We start from the raw sequence: 24074 nt of genomic DNA on the forward strand, positions 1-24074 counted from the left end.
AAATTGAATAGAAAGATAGGAATGCACACAAAGATAGCATGAATATAGTTGATGAAGAATTCATGAACGGAAATGGGTCTATTTATTTGTTTGTTTATCTATTTATTATATTCATTATTTTCTTACAATAAATAGCATAAGTACTTCCACAACAGTCTGGAAGTTGTGCAATAAAGATTTCAGAATCCTGCTTTGCTGTCTGGAAGGTGTATTTACTCTACAGTGGTGATTTGTTAATTTATAGTGAACTAGTCACTATTGGCACCTGCAGAACAGTGAGCATTTCTACTCATGAGATTCAAGATGGCTGATTCCAAACTGTGATTACAGGATAAAAGAATATTATATGATCAAAATAAATCTTAATTTCCAGTATGTTTTCTATCAAACTGTACAGTATATGGACCCAAGTATCAAAATTCAACAATAATCTTACAATTACATTACATGTTACATCATGGTATCCATCGGGTGATGCTCCACTTTTTGTTGTATGCTGGGAATGGTTGTGGGAATCAGATGGCCTCAGAGGATATCCTGCCTCATGAAAGTATTGAGGGATTGTGCTGGGTAGAAAGGAAGATATTTGCTTACATCAGTGATTTTTTTTTTTTTTTTTTTTTTTTTTTTTTTTTTAAGGGATTCATCAGTTGTTTGTCTCTTCCTTCTGCTTCTAGATAGCTGCACCATTTTTAGGTGCTGTTCTGTATGGACCACTTCCTTTTGGAAGTACCATCAGATTGTTATCTCCTTGTGTATGCACATCTGTGGTGTATTGATTAGCCTGGCAGGCTAGAGGTCTTGGCTCAAATCAGTACATAATTCATGTCTTCATGGTGTGAGAAATCTGAAGATGCAGCACTATGAGAATTGGGGTCTCAGTGGCCCTGGGCCCTGGGGTAAGGGATATCATATGACTAAGACTGTTCAAAGGCATGAGTGTCAGGACCACACAGTATAGTTATGGAAGGAAGATAGATATCTGCATGGTATAGCAGCTGGCTTGCTGCCAAAAGATTCATGGCGGTTTCTTGGTGAGAAGGATGATGTTCTCTCTCAATCATAGCAAAACTATTTTGTCTTGGTTACCTAGCTAAAACTTCTTGCTTGGGTTTTAATAAATGAGGATATAGCCGAACAAATAAGATGTTATTGTCTTGCATCTGCCTCTATATACATACTATACTTTGTATATACTAAGTATTGCACAGCTCTAATCGTCTACACCAGTGGTTCCCAACCTAGGGGTAAATTACCCCAGTGGGGTAATGACCCCATATTTTTGGGGTAATGGATGTTTGGCATGGGATGAGGCAATCAGTTTACATTTTCATATAATTTCAATGAAGATTTCTATTAATTTTTTCTGCTTTCTATGTATGAACTAAAATTACTTCTTTTCGTATTATAGATTTGCATTATTGTGTTGCATAGTTTCTATTTTGTCTGCTTTTGAAGTATGAAATACAGTTACTTTTTTTCCAATATTACGAGTATTTGTTCATTGGGGTAATGGATGATTGTGAAATTGTATTTTTGGGTAATCGCTGCGAAAAGGTTGGGAAACACTGGTCTACACACACACACACACACACACACACACACACACACACACACACACACACACGGTAGCTCAGTGGTTAGAGCGCTGGCTTCACAAGCCAGAGGACCGGGGTTCGATTCCCCGGCCGGGTGGAGATATTTGGGTGTGTCTCCTCACGTAGCCCTGTTCACCTAGCAGTGAGTAGGTACGGGATGTAAATTGAGGAGTTGTGACCTTGTCCCGGTGTGTGGTGTGTGCCTGGTCTCAGGCCTATCCGAAGATCGGAAATAATGAGCTCTGAGCTCATTCCGTAGGGTAACGTCTGGCTGTCTCGTCAGAGACTGCAGCAGATCAAACAGTGAAACACAGACACACACACACCGCGGAGTGTAGTGGTTAGCACGCTCGACTCACAATCGAGAGGGCCAGGTTTGAATCCCAGTAAGTGGCGAGGCAAATGGGCAAGTCTCGTAATGTGTGGCCCCTGTTCACCTAGCAGTAAATAGGTACGGGATGTAACTCGAGGGGTTGTGGCCTCGCTTTCCCGGTGTGTGGAGTGTGTTATGTGGTCTTAGTCCTACCCGAAGATCGGTCTACGAGCTCTGAGCTCGCTCCGTAATGGGGAAGACTGGCTTGGTGACCAGGAGACAACCGAGGTGAATCACACATTAATACATATTGATAAAAAGGAGTTAACAATCATTGGAACATACGTGCTACCAAAAACAAATTCATGGACCAATCAAGAATATAAAGACATGATAGATGACATAATAAAGAGTCTTACGAGAAAGGAGAAAAGTGATACTAGTAGGAGATTTCAACTATAAAGAAGTGGACTGGGAAAATTATGAAAGTGGTATGGGGGAAGAAGCCTGGGGAGATAGATTCCTGAATCTAATGATAGATAATATGATGGTCCAAAGAGTAAAGGAAAACACAAGATTCAGAGGAAACGATGAGCAGGCAAGATTGGACAAAATTTTACAAGGGGTATACAAATGAATGATGATATAAGATATAAGTGCACATTGGGAAAGAGTGACCATATGATATTAGAAATGGATATTGAAGAGGGAAAGGAAGATAGAGACGAATCATACAAAGGAGATCGATTAAATTACAGAAAGGCTGATATTGAGAACCTCAAGAGCTATTTTAAAAACGTAAACTGGGAGATGGAAAACTCAGAAATGGTTCAAGAGAAGTATAACTTATTTTTGGAAATATACAAAACAGGAGTCAGGGAATATGTCCTGAAATATAGACCTAAAGAAGAAGGAAAGAAAGATTGGTTTAATGGAAGGTGTGCTAGGGCAAAGGAGAAAAGAGATGGAGCATGGAAAAGGTGGAGGAAAAACAAATCCAGGAAATAAGGAAAACTTCAAAACAGCAACAAAATGAATATGCTAAGGTGAGAAAGGAAGAAGAAAGGAACTATGAAAAGGACATTGTCGAAAAATGTAAGGAACAACCGAAATTGTTCTACAGATTCATAAATGGAAAAATAAGGCAAAAAGAAACAATAGAAAGGTTAAAAGGAGAGAACGGGATGGTGGAAGACCCAAAAGTATGGCAGAACTGTTAAATAGTAAATTTCAGGAGGTCTTTACTAAGGAATCCAAATTTGAAAGACCACAGGGTAATAGAGAGACTGTCCATATGAAAGAGATTAAAGTAACCAAGCTTGAAATAAAAGAGTTGATGACGGAATTAGATGAGAAGGCAATGGGACCGGATGAAGTCTCAGGCAGAATATTAAAAGAATGTAGGAAAGAACTAGCAAGTCCTATATACAACATCATAAAATGCTCAATAGAAAATGGAACAGTACCAGTAGAATGGAAAAGAGCTGAGGTGGTTCCCATATATAAGAGCGGAAGGAAGGAAGAACCTTTAAATTACAGACCGGTATCACTAACTAGTGTAATATGCAAGATGTGTGAAAGAGTAATAAAGAAACAATGGATTGAGTTTCTTGAAGACAACAAATTATTATCAAATAGCCAATTTGGTTTTAGAAAAGGTCGGTCGTGTAACAAATTTATTGAGTTTCTACTCTAGAATAGTTGATAAAGTACAAGAGAGAGAGGATGGATTGACTGTATTTATTTAGATTTAAAAAGGCATTTGATAAAGTGCCACATGAAAGATTACTATGGAAGTTAGAGGAGAAGGGTGGCTTAAAAGGAAGCACATTGAGATGGATGGAAAATTACTTGAGGGGGAGAGAAATAAGGACGGTAGTTAAAGATATGAAGTCCAAGTGGAGAGCAGTAGACAGCGGAGTGCCACAGGGTCAGTATTGGCGCCAATACTTTTCTCGTATATATAAACGACATGCCAGAGGAGTGAACAGCTACATAAATCTGTTTGTGGACGATGCGAAACTGTGCAGAGTCATAAAACAAAAGAGGATTGTGAAATACTGCAGGAAGACTTAAACAAGATCTGGAAATGGAGTAAAAATGGGAGATGGAATTCAATGTGGACAAAAGCCATGTCATGGAAATGGGAAAAAGTGAAAGACGACCAGTGGGAATCTATAAGATGGGAGATGGAGTAGAACTAGAAAAAGTAAAAAAGGAAAAGGACTTGGGAGTGACGATGGAAGAAAACAATCAACTGGTAAGCCATATTGATAGAATTTTCAGAGACATATAATTTGCTAAGGAATATTGGATTAGCATTTCACTACATGGACAAAGAAATGATGAAGAAATTGATAAGTACTAAAATAAGACCCAGATTGGAATATGCAGTTGTGTGGACCCCCTATAAAAAGAAACACATAAGGAAATTAGAGAGACTACAAAAAAGGGCTACAAGAATGGTTCCAGAATTTAAAGGGATGACATATGAGGAGAGACTGAAAGCTATGGATCTACCAACCCTGGAACATAGAAGAGAGAGAGAGAGAGGGGATCTGATAAAGTTTATAAATTGATTAATGGAATGGATCAAGTGGATAATGAGAAACTAATCCTGAGAGAAGAATATGACATTCGAAGCACAATATCGCATAGTAAGAAACTTGCAGTTAGCAAGATCAGAAGATCAGTTAGTATGAAAATGGCGGCAGAAGATAACAAGAGAGCAGATGCACGTTTATTTACGAATTTTCAGGTGAACGCGAAGTGTTTTGCAGAAAAGAACATGTAAGGCGTATAAAAAGGAAACGCCATGAATGGGGGATCAAGAAGCGGGCGTTAAATGTATACATAATTTTTAGAAAGCAAGAAAAGTGGTTACAAGATTTATGGCTAGTGCAAGAGTTGGTAAGTCGCTCAATAAAAGTGTCAACGGAAACTTTTACAGCGAGGACGCGGGAGGGTATAGGCTCGTCATTGTAAGTTTAGAGGATCTAGAAATTACAGTGATTGGTTGAACTGTTGGGAGAGATGTAACTGCTGCAAAAAATGAAAAATTGATGATTGGAAAGTAAAGTTAAAAAGGCGGAAAATTTTGATGAGGCAACAGACATAAATTAACGCAATAATAATGTATGAATGAATCAAGGAAACTGAATAAATCAATAAATGAATTCTCTGAACAGAGAGTTATCGTATCACCGTATGTGTAATGGCTATTTAAGCAAAAGACGGCTTTTTTAGTAGGTAAAAAAAAAAAAAATCTTAAAGCACTGTGCAAGACCAGTTTGCCTCAGTCTAATTGAAAACTGTAATATTTTTTTTAAGCAAAAGACGGCATTTTTTAGTAGGTAAAAAAAAAAAAAAAAATCTTAAAGCACGTACTGTGCAAGACCACAGTTTGCCTTACTGTCTAATTTAAAACTGTAATATAATAATAAAATTCTGTAGTGTTGCTTCTCTGCGAGACTGCGTTTCTCCTGTTCACGGACGGTGTTGAGACCGAGACGCTTAATTATCAAGTTTACAACGGTAGATGTGCAATGGTCTGCTAAGAAGAGATACCTTACGCATATCAAAACAAATGAATACATGATAGGACATAATTATGTGGAACACGTGTTCATAATTTTAAGTGATGACTCACTACTATAATAGAACTGCCAGAAAGAAAACTTGAATGAAGTTTTGAAATTCAAATTTATTTATCTCTTTTTTTGAAGATCAGATGTAGGGGAATGCCTGCTAATACTATGCATAATGCAATTTTCGTCTCAGCTTCCACTGTTTGTTTGGTTACCGTATGTTCGCTTGGCACAATACATACAAACACGTACCCTGGACTCCTGCATCCCTTCCTGTAAATGGAGGTATCCGGCAGCATCCCCACCACTCCTCAAGAAGGATCCCCAAGGTAGCTAGACCGGTATATAGTCAGTTGTTGATAGGGTACCCTACCTGACTAAATGACTTTGGCCTGTCCTCAGTCGTGAGCACCTTGCAGCTGCATGCAGACAGTGCTGTGCGGTGCGTCAGAGTCTGTCCAATAGCTTGCGTTTTTCTGCCAGCACAAATCAACGTCTTCGTGAGTTAATTTTGCCACTACTTTCCAATATACAATAAGTGCAATAATCTCTAAATCTACACCTTTGCTCCGAGGAGTTAGGTGAGTTCTAGGTAGGTATACACGGAAACTTTCGTTCCCAATATGAAAACATCTCGCCTTTCTTTAACGACAATGAGTGCATGAAAATTTATGAACATACAAACATTAGCCATATATAGCCAGGCAAATCTACTAAATGTTGAATGCTATCGTAGATTACAACATTAAAAAGATATTCGGTCCTAGCTGACAGTTGCTGTGTTGTGGCGCCCAAGGTTAGATTAATGTTTTATGTACACCTGCGGCTGTTGTGTGATGTTTGCATGTAGCCTCTGTATAAGTTAGATAGGCCAGCCAATCACTCACATAATTCCTGTCACAGTTTTTACCGTTTTTATAATTTCAGTTGTATTTGCTGAAGTACACCATAATGATCCCTAGATTTGTTCACTAGAGCAGGGGTTCTCTGAAAAATGAAAGTGCCTGATGATATAGTTCTAGATCGTGAGGAACTGTGCGAGTGGGAGTTATTCAGAGGTTTCAAATGTTCTACATATGATAGACTATAAGACTACTGATGGTGTGTTGTATACGTTCATAATGACAATTGGTGATCGTGCTTCTTTGGCTGGGATATCAGCCCAAAGACGGCCGTTTTATATTTCCTACTTAGTCTTAGAATAATCTTTATTTTCGTGTTACACCCTATATTATATGAAAGCTTATATTGTGTTAAGATATTGAGTGTGTTGTGATTCATGAAAGGAAGCTTGGCAATAAAAAATAATGGTAGGTACTCGGAAACCCAGCTGAGCCACCACTGCTGAATGCTGATACACTATCATATGACCATCACGTGCAGCCAACTTGTGTATCCTAAACACATCCAACGATCCAACAGGCGTATTTAAATGCTGAGAGCGTCGAGGTTTCATTACACGGAAAATAGCGTCACCCAATAAGCCTTCTTGTATTTTTCAACGTCACACAGTGTGGGCGGAGCTTCTTTGACGCTTAACCTAATAGGTATGAGAAAGGACGCACAAACAAGGCATGCACCGAGATGTATTTGTTTGTTGCGAGTGCGCACCTAAGACGTAACCCGTCCTTGCGCTAAGAAGACACATGGAGATAAGAGAAAGTGGGTATGATTATGAAATTTTTGCAATACTCCCAAACTTATTGTTCTCAAGATGCTAAAAATTAATAAGTAAATAAAATAGAATAAATAAATAACCAGAGAAAAACTAATAACAATGATGATAACAATAATAACAACAACAACAACAACAACAACAACAATAATAATAATAATAATAATAATAATAATAATAATAATAATAATAATAATAATAATAATAATAATATTTTTATTATTATTATTATTATTATTATTATTATTATTATTATTTATTATTATCATTATTACTACTATTATTATTAATGATAAAAAATAACAATAATAATAATAACAACAACAATAAATGTAATAATAATAATAATAATAATAATAATAATAATAATAATAATAAAACAGATTTATTTTATGGCATATAATAAAAGACTGAAATGATGGGTCATGATACGTACTCTACTAGAGTGCAGTGGTTCTCAAACTTTTTTGGCTGCGACCCCCTACAAATTACTCCGACAGAGTGGCGACCAGCTCCCCCAACAACAACGAATTTCTGTCAATCCCTATGAGGCATTTCGTTGTCTCCGTGTATTTGTTTGTCTTTCTATGTATGGATATGTATGTATACGTATGTATGTATGTATGTATCTCTCTCTCTCTCTCTCTCTCTCTCTCCGTCTTTAAAGGCTGAAAAACTTACCATTACTAATGGGAAGGATGGCCTTGCTTCTCTCGCGACCCCCATAAATTATTTCGCGACCCCCCTGCGGACAGGACATGCCTGGCCGTGGCCTCATGTACACTACCTACAGCTGCTTGTAGGCCATCTTCCTGTACGGTGGCGTTGCTTTTCCCCTCCTTTTGTTCACATTTTATTTTTTTGTTCATTGTTTTCGATATTTTCGTTTGTTACATCAAACTTCTCTTCTCCCTCGCTGCTCTCTTCTGTTTGCATTTCTTCCATGCAGCAAACCTCATGCACCGTTCCCTCCACGTCCTTCTGTTCCATGGCTGGAGGCAGCGGCATCTCGCGTTGGTGTGCTGGTGTACTGGTGTACTGCTCACACGCTCTATCACCAATACTCTGCCAACCACTCCTCTCCTCCATCCTGCCGTTGTCGAAATGCACGCGGATTACGAAGGTTTCCTCGAGTGATTCTTTTGTCACCAGCTGGTTGCGGAGGGTGTTCATGGTCACCAATTTCTGTCCGCTAGTATTGCTGCACCATCCGTGGCGCCAATTAATCCTCACTTGAACCGAATCATTGCTGTGGTACTTCAGTAAGCGGGTCAGCCTGTGGCTGGCAGGGCGCGACGTCCAGCAAAAAGCCCCGTCACCAGTCGTACAGCCCTCCCTGCTGAAGTGGAAGGTCACGAGGTGGTTGACGTGGCACAGGACAAAAGTGCATTTTAAAACTGCGCCGCACTACCACCAGCGTCAGTGTCTTGTGTTGGTTCCTCTTCTCCCAGGACGAGACAACACACACGGCCTTCGCTGTTTCGCCGTAATAGTGCTAATGCCACATGGTGAGGGAGTTGGTAGTGTAATACCTACGTAGACTGCCTCACCTGCAATATTTGAAAAGAAAAGTTCCGCACTCCTTTCTCAGCCACTCTAGTGAACCAGCGTCTTGTCCACCAACCCTTGCTTATTCCCTACCGACTACTGTGGAAGAAAGACTTAACAGTGGCGAGCACGTACGTTCCCTTAAGCCATGACGCGGCAGCATTCACGCAGACACCTAAATATTATCGCTTTACTCTCATAAAACCAGAGCCATTCCTGCAATATGTGAGGGGGATAGGCGCCCTTTGTCTAGCTGGGCCTATGTGTGTGTGTGTGTGTGTGTGTGTGTGTGTGTGTGTGTGTGTGTGTGTGTGTGTGTTTTGTTTGTTTTGGGTGTTTTAATTTTATTTATTTATTTATATATTTTTGTCATGTTAAATTTTCGTCTGTCTGTCTGTCTGTCTGTGTCTGTCTGTCTGTGTCTGTGTCTGTCTCTCCTACTACTACTACTACTACTACTACTACTACTACTACTACTACTACTGTTGCTGCTGCTACTGCTACTGCTCAGTGTTTTCCTTTCAGTAAATGTGTGAGTGAAAGAGTGAGTGAGTGAGTGAGTGACGGCGGCGGCGGCTGAGGCGCCATCTGGTTTCAACACAGTTTGACAAAACTGCTCCGAGGAAACATTTCAATTCATATCAAAGTGAAGAAAATAAAACAAGAAGATAAAGTGATTGGAGCAAAGGGTCAGCAGTGCAGCACCAAAGACAGTACAGAAGAAAGACTGGAAAGCTTAGCATTCAACATATACAAAAGTTTGACGCCAAACAGTTACCAAATACCACCGGAATTTTGTTTCTCGCGCGCCATCTATCGTCTGGACGAAGCACTAACCCTGAACTGCCAGATGTAGCTAGTAATACTATTATCATTACGTGTGTGTGTGTGTGTGTGTGTGTGTGTGTGTGTGTGTGTGTGTGTGTGTGTGTGTGTGTGTGTGTGTGTGTGTGTGTGGAGGAAATATGAAAAATAAAAAGGGTCAAGTTCCAAACTTTATTGCCACAAACCATATGATAAAAATAATCTGGGAAAAAAAAATAGATTCAGTGTTAAGAAACGCATCACTGAAAACATTTTCATTCAAAGGTTCAGAGAACATTAAAATTAAGAACTGACAAAAGCAGTATTGAAGGTAAAGTACACAAGAAAACAAACAAAGGGTGTGTTAGTCATGGCAAAAGGTCAGAAAACACAAATGATGAGTGACAACACAGACATAAGCATGCTATTGGTGCCATGGTATAACATACATATATAGCAATGCTTGTATATGGAGTTCATACCTGCTGTACTTGTATCACAAATACCATTACTTTGACAATATTTGCGCCTTTAATAAACAATGAAAGCAAAGTGCGTTAACCTTATGAAGCAAAAGGCATATTTTGTTATGCAACGCAGATTTACATCTCCAATGCAGAAAACAATAAAGCAGTAGAAGCAGTCAGACACAAGCATGAATTAGGTAAAGCATCTACCAGTCAGTGCATCATTACTTGTCACATCAAAGAATGCTGGTTATTATTATTATTATTATTATTATTATTATTATTATTATTATTATTATTATTATATTGTTTACATTAAGCACAAACAATACTCTAAAGAAAATACAAGCACATGCTAAATTGTTTACACAAAATATAAGCATAACATGCTAGCAAAACACCATAAAATGATGTCATATCTACATACATGATACAGAATACTTCCAACACCTGAGAAATTAAAGGAACTTTGTTAATACATCTACACACACACACACACACACACACACACACACACACACACACACACACACACACACATATATATATATATATATATATATATATATATATATATATATATATATATATATATATATATATATATATATATATATATATGTTCAGTAAGTAAAACCCCAGAGGGAATACATCCCCATTTCGAGGTGCAACACCTGAAAGAAAGAGGTGGTTCTGCACAGAATGCCCCTCCAGTGTTCCTGAAACGCTGTATCATTATATGTATATAGCCATTCACATTGTACATTGAAATATGACACATGAATCCGAACAATGTTTCATATTCCACATGTAAAGGATGAACTTTATTTAAGTTTCACATGCATACACATGAATCTGAAAAAAAAAAAAAATCATAAGCATACTAATAAGAATAGGTATGCACCATCCACACCACCAATCATGGCTCCAAAAATCATAGCAACAATTACTGGCCTTCACTTCTAACATCCCATCTAAGAAGCAAAATATCCCATGACAAAATCATTTCCCTGAACATACATGCACAAAATGTGCTCATAGTATTTTGTATAAACTCAGTTCACAACGAAATTTCATAAATGAACATATCGGATACCTTGAAATAGTATTACATTTAAGTCCATTTATAAAGCAGAAATTTCCTTGTGTCTGGTCAGGTCAAGGGAAGCCATGTGGTCAGCGGCAGCGGTGAGACAAAACTTCTCCGCTCCACCAACAGGAAGTTTTACATTCTCCACATGAATAATAGTTTCCCTGGCTATCCACAGGAGAGGCCGTGAAGGTGTGCTTCTCATGGATGGCCTCAGCACTCCTCTTCTTCGAAAGGGACTTTGTTGATACAGAATGGAGTGAGAAAATGCACACCCGCCAGCCACGGGTCGTGGATGCTAACTGTTCTGTCTACTTTATTGATTTTTTTTTTCTTCGCAAACGAGTTCATATGGGTCAAGCAAAACGTATTTAATCATTACTAAAAATGTTCTTATACAAGATATTAGCTATTTAAAGACTTATGTATGAAGGTTTTTATTTATTTACATTGCGCCACTCGTTTCGCCTATTTTTAGTCTATGCGATGGTGAAGCCCTCTTGTGTTGGACGAAATAACTACATTAGTGTAAGCAGTTAGCCTTTTCTTCACCTAATTTTGGTGCTTTCCAGTCTTTCTTTTATAGGGTCTTTGGCAGCACTCTCAAAGTGTCGGCCCACCTGGAGGTGGTGGGCCAGTGTGGCGGCGCCGACCGCCTCACTCCCTGTCTGCCCCGCAGCAGAGGCAAGGGAGGCCGGCGCCTGCTGGGGGATTTCAGCTTCCCCAGCGTGGGGAACGGGATAGGCCAGCACAGGTCTGCCCGGAGGACCTTGGTGGCCGTTGGGAAGGTCGCCAAGAAGGACGGCGCCACGCCCGTCAGGGTAGACATCCTGGCGGGAGAGACACTCGTGGCCCGCCGTGAGATTCCGCTGGCCGACCTGTTGGCGAGACTCAAAACAAACAGGATCGGCTGCCGCTCTGCGCTCTTCTTCAGCCTCAAGGCTGGGGATGCAGCAAGTGGCACTGGCGGGGCCCAAGACCAAGCCCCTGTCGCAGTGTTCTACAGCAGAAGGCTTCTGGACGAGCCAAGGACAACCAAGGAGGACAAGCAGGAACCAGCAAAGACTGAGCAGCACGCCAGCCTGCCCTCCCCGGTTGGCGAGACAAACACCAGCCTGCCCCCAGGCTGGTGAAAACAAGCTCGTCCTGCCTCCATACGCTGTGTACACCAACTCTGGAGCCAGCCTGATCACTGAGGTCACGTACTGTGTCCTCACCCCCAAGGTCACCCTGACGGACCTTGGAGATTGCCAGAGGCGTGCCGCTCCCCAGGCCCAGCCCTGGCAGCAAAGGGAATACTACATTTCTCAGGCTGACGAGACCGTGGCCAGCCTGACACAAGAGGTCTTACACCGTGACCTCGGGGATGGCCAGAGGTGGGCCGCTCCCCAAGGCCAGTCTTCTCAGGAAAGGGAACTTATTCCTCAGACTGGCGAGATCCTCGAGGTCGTACACCGTGACCTCGGGGATGGCCAGAGGTGGGCCGCTCCCCAGGCCTAGCTCCGCCACAGGAGGGGAGAGCCCTGCGGGAGATCCTCTGATGTCTTGCAGCCTTCCATTCCGTTCCCATCCAAGCAGGGGAAAGACATCCCGCGGGGGGGGGGCAGGGCCCTAGTGAACAGCCTGCTGCGGTGTGCACAGGCCATGGCCTTCATCTTTGTTATATACCACATGACCCTGGAGTGGTTGTGAGTCTACTGCCACGGAGAACCACCACGACACACCACACCGAGCACCACTCATGGAGGGTCACCACGCGCTACACCACACCGTCACCGCCACACAATCTACCACCCATCAGACCTTGAGGTGGTGGCTGGTGACACACATAGTCTCTAGGTTAGGTTAGGGCTGGATAGGTTAGGTTAGGATAGGATAGGTTAGGTTAAGTTAGGTTATGATAGGATAGGTTAGGTTAGGATAGGATAGGTTAGGTTAGGTTAGCTCTCATTCTCTGTTTAACAAGTCTCACTATAACTAGTACAATATTCTCAAGCGCTTTCCTTTCATGAAATATATTTTCAAAAGTCTTTCTCCTATCAGTAATGTACAAATGTTGTTTATATGTCACTACGATCACACAAACAACCGTATTGTCACTCCAACAAAAACTTTGTCACTGCAGTGGCAGTGTGGCCCAACAGTGCAGTAGGACACCGCCCAGCAACACTTATTCATACTTATGACATCCTATACCTAGATTTTACTAAAGCATTTCATAAGGTACCGCATCACAGACTCACGAGAAAGATTAGGGAGCACGGGATGGAGGGAAAAATATAAACCCTTCACTCCCTCACTCCAGTCTCAATCTCAGTCTTCAGTCTTCAGTCTCAGTCTCAGTCTCAGTCTCAGTCTCAGTCTTTAGTCTTCAGTCTTCTCTCTCTCTCTCTCTCTCTCTGGCAAAGCTAGTCAGGATATAATCAACGTTTCGCTAACGTGATGAGGGAGGAAGTAACTGTATGGACGTGTGGGTTGGTTAAATACATCACAGTTCGCTGCCTGAGACTAATGATATTGGGTGTACTTAATTGGAATGTACGCCAGAAGGGGAGAGTGAGGTGAGATGAGCGTGAGTCTGTCTCCTGCACCTTTTTGAGTCGCTGGTGATTCTGTGAAGGACTGACATTCCGAACATAGTCTCGAGGCCGGTTTGGGATCTTGATTGATTTGTATCTTTGCTAATTAACTTTTTTTTTTATCACCTTTTCACAGCTTATCAGTTATCTTTATTATCATCTATAATATCTTGAAACTTTTAGTAGTAGTAGTAGTAGTAGTAGTAGTAGTAGTAGTAGTTCTGACTGACTAATGTGAGGGAATGAAATAAACTGCTTGGAGAGTAGTAGTAGTAGTAGTAGTAGTAGTAGTAGTAGTAGTAGTAGTAATAGTAGTAGTAGTAGTTGTAGCAATCTTTGAGTTAACTATATTATCATGTACAATGTCTTAAGATTGTATAGTAGTGTTTTGAGGGGCTACACATTAATGCTGGAGTCACACTACAAATTTTTTTTTTTTTTTTTTTTTACTACGACGTCCCCGACGGTCGTACAAACCAGCTTTATGCGATTGCATACGACTGTCGTATGTGCATTTCAGTGCAAGAAGGACACGCAAAACGAAGGACGTCCACCTTCGTGGGGTTCTGAAGGTGGATGTTCACTTCTGGTGTCGGAGGCGGCCCCTCCATACTCATGTCCAATGGGTCTGCGATGTCTATGGATGTCCCAAAGAGATCTTGCAACGACATCATATCCATCATGCCCTTCCTCTATCCCATCGTCTTCGGTGGCTAAACCATCTTGAGAGTACGGTGTGAACTGCGGTTTTTTTTTTTTTTTTGATTGGCGACAACGCACGAGCGGTCACACTGGTCACGACGATTCTAACGACAACGTTTTCGTGCGTTACTGCCACACGTATGTTCAAAGTCGTAATTCAGTATTTTAACGATTTTTGACTCGTTCGATGTCGAACGATGTCGTTGATAGTACGTACATCGTATCTCTCTATAACGTCATCGTACGCCCGATGAAATAGCTTTGCTTGTCGTGACTCTCTTCCCGACAGTCTAATGCAGCGCTCGATTGTCGTAATGCTTTTACGATGTCGTGTGACAACAATTACATCTTACGACATCGAACGATATCGCTGCGTTAACGTACGCGACTTGATACGACATCTTACGACAGGCCAAAAACCGTTAAAATGACGTCATTGCTGCCGGCGATAGCCCTCCTACGACCGTCGGGGACGTCGTAGTAAAAAAATTAAAGCTGTAGTGTGACCCTAGCATATTCTCCCCTTACTTCCATCTTCTCTTTCCTCCTTATTTCTCCCTTCTCGTGTTGTTCTTCCTTCCTTCCTCTCCTTTTCCTTCTCCCTGTCGCCATTTTTAATTCTTCCTGTTCTTTCTCCTTTTTTGCCTTTACGATGCAGGCGAGGAACTCTATTCTATATATTACCTCAAAACGTTTCTCGTGTTAGGTTTCTTGTTTTTTTTTGTTTTGTTTTAGTTTAAGGAATAAAAAACTTTATTATAAGCAATATTTTTTGACAGCTTAGTTTACACATTTTGCCCTTTCCCAGTTAAGATAAAGAAAGTATGCACTCCTCCAACAGAAAAGTGACGTCACTATCGCCTCATTTCAAGCATCATGGAGAAGCTTTGCCTCCTCTTGCTGCTCGTCACCGCTCTTTATCACACCATCATGACTGCTATGTTGCTGCTCATTAACCTTCCAAATCAATCTACGCACCATGTTTTTTTGCACTTCAGTCTTTCAATGAACTTTATAGCTTATGGAATACAAAACTAACTTACCTCCTATTGAATCTCTCTCTCTCTCTCTCTCTCTCTCTCTCTCTCTCTCTCTCTCTCTCTCTCTCTCTCTCTCTCTCTCTCTCTCTCTCTCTCTCTCTCTCTCTCTCTCTCTCTCTCTCTCTCTCTCTCTCTCTCTCTCTCTTTATTTAAACTTGGTTACATTACAATATTTACATAATAAACTTAAAGTTGCTAGTGGGCACTAGGCAACTATTCTAAAAGTTTATGTGAGTGGCAGGTACCTGAGGTGGTAACCGCGCCAACTAGCATGATGCACTATGTACTTTATATACATTATGTACAGGAGGAGCTGGACAGGAACGGCGTGGGGAGTGTGCCCCTCCAGGTGTTGGCAGCCACTTTCGCCTGGTGATTTGACATGTCTGCCACACCAGGCGTGGCCTCCGTGAAGCCGTTCCAGAGACGCGCTGCCCTGGTCTTGTAAGTCCTCAGATGCTATGACTTGTGTGAACGTGGCACCGTCACACGTCTTCCGGCCGCTGCCTGTCGCGTCGCGCGTTGGGCGTGGTGAGGCGGCAAGTACAGGCGGGTGAGGTGAGGAGTGTGGAGCACCTGTGTCTTGTGGCAGACTGTCAGAGCTGCCACATCGCGACGGTGCTCCAGGGATTTCACACTGTCGGCGATCTCCTCATCGTCCCCCAGCAGTCGGAGAGCGCGCCTCTGCACCGCATCGAGTCGCCTGGTGTGGGTGACAGCACTAGACATCCACGTCAAGGCTCCGTATTCCATACAAGGGCGGATCTGTGCCTTGTACAGCGTCAGGATGCCTTGGGGATCCAGGTTGCTTGCCACCCTGCGGAGGGCTGACACACACTGAGAGGTCTGGCGGGCCACAGACGCGAGGTGCTGGTCGTAGCGCAGCTCCCGGTCAATGGCCACACCCAGGATCTTGATGTCGTCTTGGAGAGGCAGCTGGACACCCCCAAACCTTATTTGTCCCTCCACGGCCTGGGTAGCTGCGGGAGACCGGGAGACGACCATAGCGTGTGTTTTCTCAGGCGCGAAGTTGACCTGCCATAGCGCCCTCCACTCCTCTGCAGTTTTCAGCTGCCTGTTGACTGCAGCAACAGCGCGCCTACTGTCCTGGCGGCAGTAGGAGACGGCCACCGTGCAGTCATCAGCATAGGCTTTGACTGTGGGGAGCTGGCGAAATAAGTCGTCTATATAAATGTTCCACAGGACTGGCCCTAATACAGAGCCCTGTGGAACTGAGGCTTCTGTGGGGGCAGGCGTTGAGGACCGTCCATTGATGACTACCCGTAGAGATCGACCATGGAGGTAGTCATCGAGAAGAGACAGCAGGCTCCCTGCTACGCCTTTGGCAAGCAGCTTTGCCAGTAGGGCGGAGTGCCACACCCGATCATAGGTGCCCGCGATGTCAAGCGCCACCACGAGTGTGTCCCGGCCTTCGTCGAGGGAGTCCTGCCACTCTTGTGAGAGAAGAAGCAGATCTGGGGTGGATCGGCCCGGCCTGAACCCAAATTGGTGAGGCGAGAGGAGACCGTTGTCTGCAAGGTGTTTCTCTAGAGCGGCAGCCAACATCTTCTCAAACACCTTGCCAACAACCGACAGCAGGGAAATGGGTCGGTAGTGGCTTGGGTCCGTCCTGGAGTCTTTCTTGTGGGCGGAAACCACACAGGCTTCTTTCCAGGCAGATGGCCACTTCTCCTCCTCGAGGCAGGCATCGAAGATGATGGCGAGAGGTGCAGATAACTCCTCAGCACAGTTCTTTAGTACCCGAGGACTGATGTTGTCAGGGCCTGTGGCTTTCCCTGCATCGATTTCCTCGAGTACTCTCTTCACCTGTGCCGCGGTGACGGAGACCGACGTGATGGTGTGGTCAGTCTCTCGGGGCAGCTCAGGTGGAGGGCGGTGAGGGTCGTCTACTTGCATTTTTTGTGCAAATAGTTCGGCCAGGAGAGCAGCCTTATCCTCGCTGCTAGTAGCCGTGGACCTGTCTGGCCTGGTGAGGGGGGGCACGCTGTCCTGTCTCAGCACGCCCTGCCGCTCCTTGACGAGCGGCCACCACGCCTTGCTCCCCACTCCAGGACCAGTGAGTTTGCTCCTCATCACTTCCTCCCAGTGCTGCCGCGCCCACTTGTATGTGGCTGTCATCCTTCTGCACGCAGCTCGGTGGAGGGCGAGGTTGTGGTGTGAGGGGCGTCGCTTGTACCTTCGCCATGCCGCATATTTGGCCTCGGCAGCAACCCGGCAGCGGTAGCCGAACCATTTAGGGTCTGTGGCTTTGGCGAGGCACGTGCGATGGGGAACAAACTGGGTCTGGAGGTCAAGTAGCTTTGAGGTGAGGACGGAGACCTTACTCTCCACGTCCTCGACGAGCAGCGCCTCCCAATCCGTGGTGCTGAGAGCCTGCCGCAGGGATGGCCAGTCAGCCTCCTCCCAAAGCCATATGTTGCGCGGCACAGCCCTCCTCCTCTCGCAGCGGTGAGTTGTACGTGGGTCAGCACTGCGTGGTGATCAGAGCTGCCCACTTTGTCCAGCTGTTGACAGGTGATGTTGGCGATACTCTCTCTCACTCTCTCTCTCTCTCTCTCTCTCTCTCTCTCTCTCTCTTTTTTTTTTTTTTTATTTATGATACTTAAAAATACTATGTACATCCTAGGCGAAGAATTATGTACAAAATTGACATTAAGGAGGATGTAGACGCAGCCACCTATGGGCTGCTACCTTAATTTGCTGTGTGGACAGGCCCCTCACATCCACATCTGTAGTGAGCTCGTTCCACCACACCACCGCTGCTGATGTAAAGGCACGCTGGTGAGTAGAGGTATGGGATCTCGGGACTTCCAGGAGGAGGTCATTGGCCGACACCGTCCTCGTGCCAACCTCGTGTCTCCTCCAGGTTGCCCCTAACTCCGTCAGGTGGGGTACGCGCTGCACTTGTGCCTTGTGGAGCACTGTCAAGGCGGCAACTCTCCTGCGGTGCTCGAGGCTGTCCCTCAGGTCGTGCCGCTGCTGTTCCTCCTGCTGCCGCTGCTCTTGCTGTTGCTGTTGCTCTTGTTGAGGCTGTCTGTGTTGCTGCCTCCTCCGCCAGTGTGGATGGTGTTGTTGATGGTGTGTAGCGCCGCTAATCAGCTCTCTCTCTCTCTCTCTCTCTCTCTCTCTCTCTCTCTCTCTCTCTCTCTCTCTCTCTCTCTCTCGTCATGTCATTCCCTATCTCTCAAATCTCTTGTTCCACAGTTATATTCCCTGGTGAGGACGTCAGGGTCACCTCCGCAGCGCCTGCAGTGATCAACCCTTCTGACAACCGCAACACTGCTCTTGAGGATGATAGTATGGAGCCTCTTACAAAACTTTCCGTCTTTACTTACCATGTGATATCAGTGGCAAAATTTTAACAAGATAATGTTCTCTTACCATTCTGTATTATCCTATATGTTCTTACTGTCAGGAATTTAACTATAAGATTAGGTTATGCGCGGAAGAATAAACATAACTATATTTCTCAGGGATATATTTTCCGGATGTTATAATTACCCGACCCCCTGCTATCACCTCAACCACCACCACTACCACCACCCCCACCACCACCACTGCTACCACTACCACCACCACAAGGCCTTCAGGGGACGGGCTTCAACCCGTTCGCAGCCCTAATCCCAGCCCTCGTCCTAGCCACAGCCCAGTTTCCAGCCACAACCAGAGCGTGCCATCGAGTGTTCCTTCCTCCATCATTCCTAGCGAGTGCGGCAAATCGATGTTTGACTCTCGGGTCGTTGGAGGAACAGTCACAGAGGTTTGTTATGTGGATAAGCTTTTTTTTTTTTTTTTTTCGAAGACAAAATTTTCTTCTTTAATCTCGTTTAGTTCTTGTATACTATTTATTTATTTATTTTTTTTTTTTTTTCCAAGACAAAATTTTCTTATCTAATCTCGTTTAGTTCTTGTATACTATTTATTTATTTATTTATTTATTAGGTTATTATTTTTTTGGGCTAATCTCTCGTCAACGTTTCTGCAACGTAAATAAGACAAAATTACTTTGTTTTCCCTGTTTGATCTCTTGTGTCTCAGTGGAATTTGTCTTCACAGCGCTATGATAGAAGGTCAAGGAAAGACCACAAGATGGGCAATATATATTACCGAAATGAACATTAAATTTTGTTAGTTATGACATTATTATTACATTACTTACTGTGCGTGAATACAATATCATATTTTCTATTCTAAAGACTTTCACTTGAATTACACTTTTTTAATATCATCAGCCTGGGGAATGGCCGTGGTTGGCAGCGCTGGGCCGGATGAGCAGAGGAAGATTTTCTAATTTATGTGGCGGCTCTCTCTTCACTGTTCGCCACGTCCTGAGTGCTGAACACTGCTTCATTAGTCTTTTCGTCCCGTGAGTAGTGGCAACAGATCTTCAATTCATAAATGTCAAGATATCTTATAGATGTTATTTGTGACGTCGGCGATCATGACCTCCGTCAAACCTCTCTCTGTCACTGGCCACCCTCGTAACTTTTCTTTCCAAGTCCTCCCAGCAGACGATCCATGAATTTAATCTTTTGCCGACCTCTCTGTGTCTCATGTATGTCCCAAGAAGATATAAGCATGGCAAGTTGCTGATCTTGCTAACTGCGTGCCTTTCTACTTTCATCTCTATCTAGTCCACCTGTTCGGTTCACCTGTTTAATGCACGAGTCAACCAGTATCCTTAGTAATTCATTCCCTTTTCTGGCAAATTTCGGAATTCCCTATCTGTTTATGTATTTCCTTATTCTTATATTTCTTCTCAACTTGTAATTTAGAATGTATATAGTTTAATTTAGTCATTGCTCCTGCACAATCATAACGAGTGCAGTGTGTTATAGGAGTTCAGAGCAAGTCGTTCACACACTTATGAGTAGTGAAGGGGGAAGCGGAAGGGAATGTAGGGCTCATATTCTCAAACTTTTCTGTGGCTCATCTCCACTAATTCAAATTGCTTTACTTAGATGTACAAAAGTTTTTTCTTTTCTTTTCTTTTTTTTTTAGATGTTTTACTGTTCTAGCGGCAGAGTGATAAGATTTCTATATTGCTAGCTGGAGAAATAATCTTGAAAACTTTGCTAATCATCTCTGTAGCCATGGAAAACAGTCGTGGTGAGAGAGAAAAACGTTTTTGAATACGGACCTATGTACTGCACTTACGACACATTCTTCTCTGCAGGAACATAGTGAGATTGGGAGAATATGACGTGACTCGCTTTGATGAAGTGCCGGGCACCCAGGACTTCGGCATCCTGGAGCGTCACAACAAGCAGTACAAATCACAGACGTATGAGAATGACATTGTCATTATCGTCTTGGATCGCGATGTTGTCTTTACAGGTGAGTATAGGGTAGTGGTGACTGGTGGTGCCTACTTGCCCCCCCCCCCTCTCTCTCTCTCTCTCTCTCTCTCTCTCTCTCTCTCTCTCTCTCTCTCTCTCTCTCTCTCTCTCTCAAGTAAATAAAATAGTTAAGAAGTAGATAAATAAGATAAATAAACAACATATGTAACTAGCTGAGTAACTCATTCACTCATTTGCTCACTTACTCACTCACTCACTCACTTACTCACTCACTCACTCACTTACCCACTAATTAAATAAGTAATTAGCTAACCAATTAACAAAATAAATTGCCTAACCAACTAAATAGCACACCCATTCATTAGCTAGAACTATATAGAAATAAATAACTGAATAAACATAGTCCTTATACTCCCCTGCGCCTCTCACACATGTTCTTTCTTGTTATTAGTGTTGTGTTCTCTTCTCCAGATTACATTCGACCGGTGTGTCTTCCATTTAACGAGCGAGGGAACAATTTTGCAAACGAGAAACTGATAATAGTTGGCTGGGGGAAGACTGACTATGGTAAGTGTCATTTGGGGACTTCGGGCACGGCTCTTTGGCGCCTCCCTCGTCTTTGTATGTTATTATGTGTGTGTTCTGTGTGTGTGTGTGTGTGTGTGTGTGTGTGTGTGTGTGTGTGTGTGTGTGTGTGTGTTGAGTTACGTTTACAGAAGTAGGAGAGAGAGAGAGAGAGAGAGAGAGAGAGAGAGAGAGAGAGATTGTTGTTGTGATTAATTTATTGCGCACTTGGCGTCATACAATGGAAATTACGGGGACAAATTATAAGAATTTTATGTACAGCGAATAGTTACACGTACGCACACCACACACCATACATACCACATAGACACATAGCACACAAACACAGGCATATGCAAAGTGTGTGTGTGTGTGTGTGTGTGTGTGTGTGTGTGTGTGTGTGTGTGTGTGTGTGCGTGCGTGCGTGCGTGCGACGTCGCGTCTCTTGTTCCTCGCTTGGTCGTAATTTTCCTTTCAAGGTTTCAATATCCAGATTATTTTACTTACCAGTACACCTGTAAGGAAGAAACGATTGTGGTAGTGATGGTGATGATGGCTTTGATGGTGATGTCCTACAATCAAGACTTTCATGATTCTGATAGTGTAGGATACAACTTTCATCATAGTCACAGTTAAATACAATCTGATTTAACCCTCTCCTCTAAGTGCATGCGCGGTGGCTGCCTCATTAATCAGTTCAGGCTCAGATACCTAAATAATTTCTACCAATCTTCATGAGTGTTATCTTCAAATCAACGAGTCCATTATGTCAAGAAAATACTTTGATTCAACCCTTTAAGAACCATGACGCGTTTTCATATTTATTCAGGTTACTATTTGTGATATTATATAGCCTCAGAAACTTATGTGTGGATTGAAATAGTGAAGACTCTGGCCATTAATCTTTTGACCTCCATAGATCCTTTCTAATGTTAATAGAATTGTCTAGAAAAAAACTTGTGGTAAAAATGCGTCCCAGTACTGAAGGGGTTAAGAGTATGTATTGTGATTTCCTAGGATATCAAATTTAAATGGAATAAATCAATAAGTTCTGATTAACCAGCCGGATTTCAATGGGGTAACACAGCACCCGACAATTCACAGAAACTCAAGCCACTCTTGACATTTTTCATCTAAGAATGTTTAGTTTCCTACGATTTCGAATTAAAATTAACAAAATTAATAAGTTCAAATAAACTACCCGGATTTTAAAGGTTATAACTCAGCATTACTTTTCATTTTCTTAGTTTACTTTGTGTTCTCTGTTGTGTCGGTAGGTTCCTATAAAGACTCCTATGTTGAAGGAGAATAATATCATTACCATCGCTATCTCTAATTAAACAGGTTTCCAGCACGACAGATCTCTTCCTATACTCTTAATGTAATTCACAGAGACCTCCAGCTACACAGACGTGCCCTTTGATGCCATTGTGCCGGTGGTGGACAGAGAGCAGTGTGCCCAGAGTTACAAGCGAGCAGGGAACAGACGTGTCAAACCTGTGGTGGACGAGAGACATCTGTGTGCTGGTAACGGGACGAAGGACTCCTGCAGTGTGAGTATTTGCCTGAGTCTGGTGATCATAAGGCGGTGTAATACAGTCTTCTATTCTGAAACTTTGCAGGTTTCTCACCACTACCATTTTCAGAGGGTCAGGTTCTCAAGAGTGATTCTCCAGTTAATAATAAACTAGTGTTACTTCAATTAGTTTAAAGTAATTAAGGTATATAGCGCTGAAGTGTTTTAGAATGTTTCTTTTTCCGGTTCTGTCACCATCTACTTTTCCTCTCTGATGGAAGTTTGCATGCATGCATCCTGTTCCTTAGAAAGGTGATCGCTCCAATCCTTCAAATTACAGACCTATACCTTTGATCTCTTGTCTTTCTAAAGCTTTTGAATCTCTCCTCCACAGAAAAATTCTAAAACAACTATCTGATCTGATCGTCATAAAAGAGGAACATATTCGTTTTACCAGAGGTTCTTTTTACAATTGTTTTTTTTTCTTCTTCTTCCTTCTTCTTCTTTCTTTTTTTTTCTTTCTTTCTTTTTCTTTTTACCGCAGGGTGACAGCGGCGGCCCTCTGCACCACGTGTCCCTTAACGACGGCCGGTTCTACATTGTTGGAATAGTGTCCTTCGGCTTCGAGTGTGCCAGTGCTGATTACCCCGGGGTGTACACGCGGGTCACCACCTTCCTGGACTGGATCATGGAAGTCGTGCAGTAAGAAGAAGCCACAGAAAAAAATATTGCTAACCTAATTACCATACTCCGGTTTCCCTTAGCGTGTGTGAGCGAGAAATGTCTTACTGTTGTCAAATGAACCGCGTCTTATCATGTAGAACTTTTGGAACATTAATGTGCAAGTAAACATGTATAGAACGATCCGTTAATATGACATGAAAACACAAGAAAAAAAGGGAAGCTGCAAGAAGCCATCAACCATACACATGACATTTTTCACTCCATGATCCTCATAACTAAATGTGCCGAGTATTGTTTTAAAGCTCCCTAATGACACCGCTAACAACCTCCTTATTGAGCCACTCTTTGAAACCCAGATGAAGATGATTAATGATTATGAATAAAGCTATCCCCGTATTCCCTCTTTTTTTGTTTTGTTGTCTTGTAAAACTTGTTTGGTTTGTTGGATTGCTCTCACGTGCCTTTCTACTCGTAACAACCTACAAGCAGCTGCTAGGCGGGATTGCTCAGTGCACAGGTAGCGCAGGTCAGTTGCGCTATTGTTAGGAACAATTCAATAATTCAATTCAATAGTTTTATTGTTGTT

General features: G+C 42.8%; 1 protein-coding gene across 1 annotated transcript; it reads left to right on the forward strand.

Moving 5' to 3' along the window:
* The first annotated feature begins 5906 nt into the window (after positions 1-5906).
* On the forward strand, positions 5907-23884 carry LOC123514518 (venom protease-like). Its single transcript, XM_045272404.1, has 8 exons — positions 5907-5940; positions 18629-18721; positions 18898-19184; positions 19657-19790; positions 20601-20761; positions 21196-21291; positions 22681-22841; positions 23349-23884. Exons 1-8 carry the CDS (start codon positions 5922-5924, stop codon positions 23508-23510), a joined length of 1113 nt encoding a protein of 370 aa, XP_045128339.1. The 5' UTR covers positions 5907-5921; the 3' UTR covers positions 23511-23884.
* Positions 23885-24074: the final 190 nt, after the last annotated feature.

The sequence above is a fragment of the Portunus trituberculatus genome, chromosome 38, assembly GCF_017591435.1.
Source record: "Portunus trituberculatus isolate SZX2019 chromosome 38, ASM1759143v1, whole genome shotgun sequence".
NCBI lineage: Eukaryota > Metazoa > Arthropoda > Malacostraca > Decapoda > Portunidae > Portunus > Portunus trituberculatus.

Excerpts from the sequence above, each read along its gene's own strand:
- LOC123514518 (XM_045272404.1), top strand. Across the intron at positions 21,292-22,680 it reads CTGGGGGAAGACTGACTATG|AGACCTCCAGCTACACAGAC; the intron begins GTAAGTGTCATT and ends TGTAATTCACAG. Across the intron at positions 22,842-23,348 it reads GGACGAAGGACTCCTGCAGT|GGTGACAGCGGCGGCCCTCT; the intron begins GTGAGTATTTGC and ends TTTTTACCGCAG.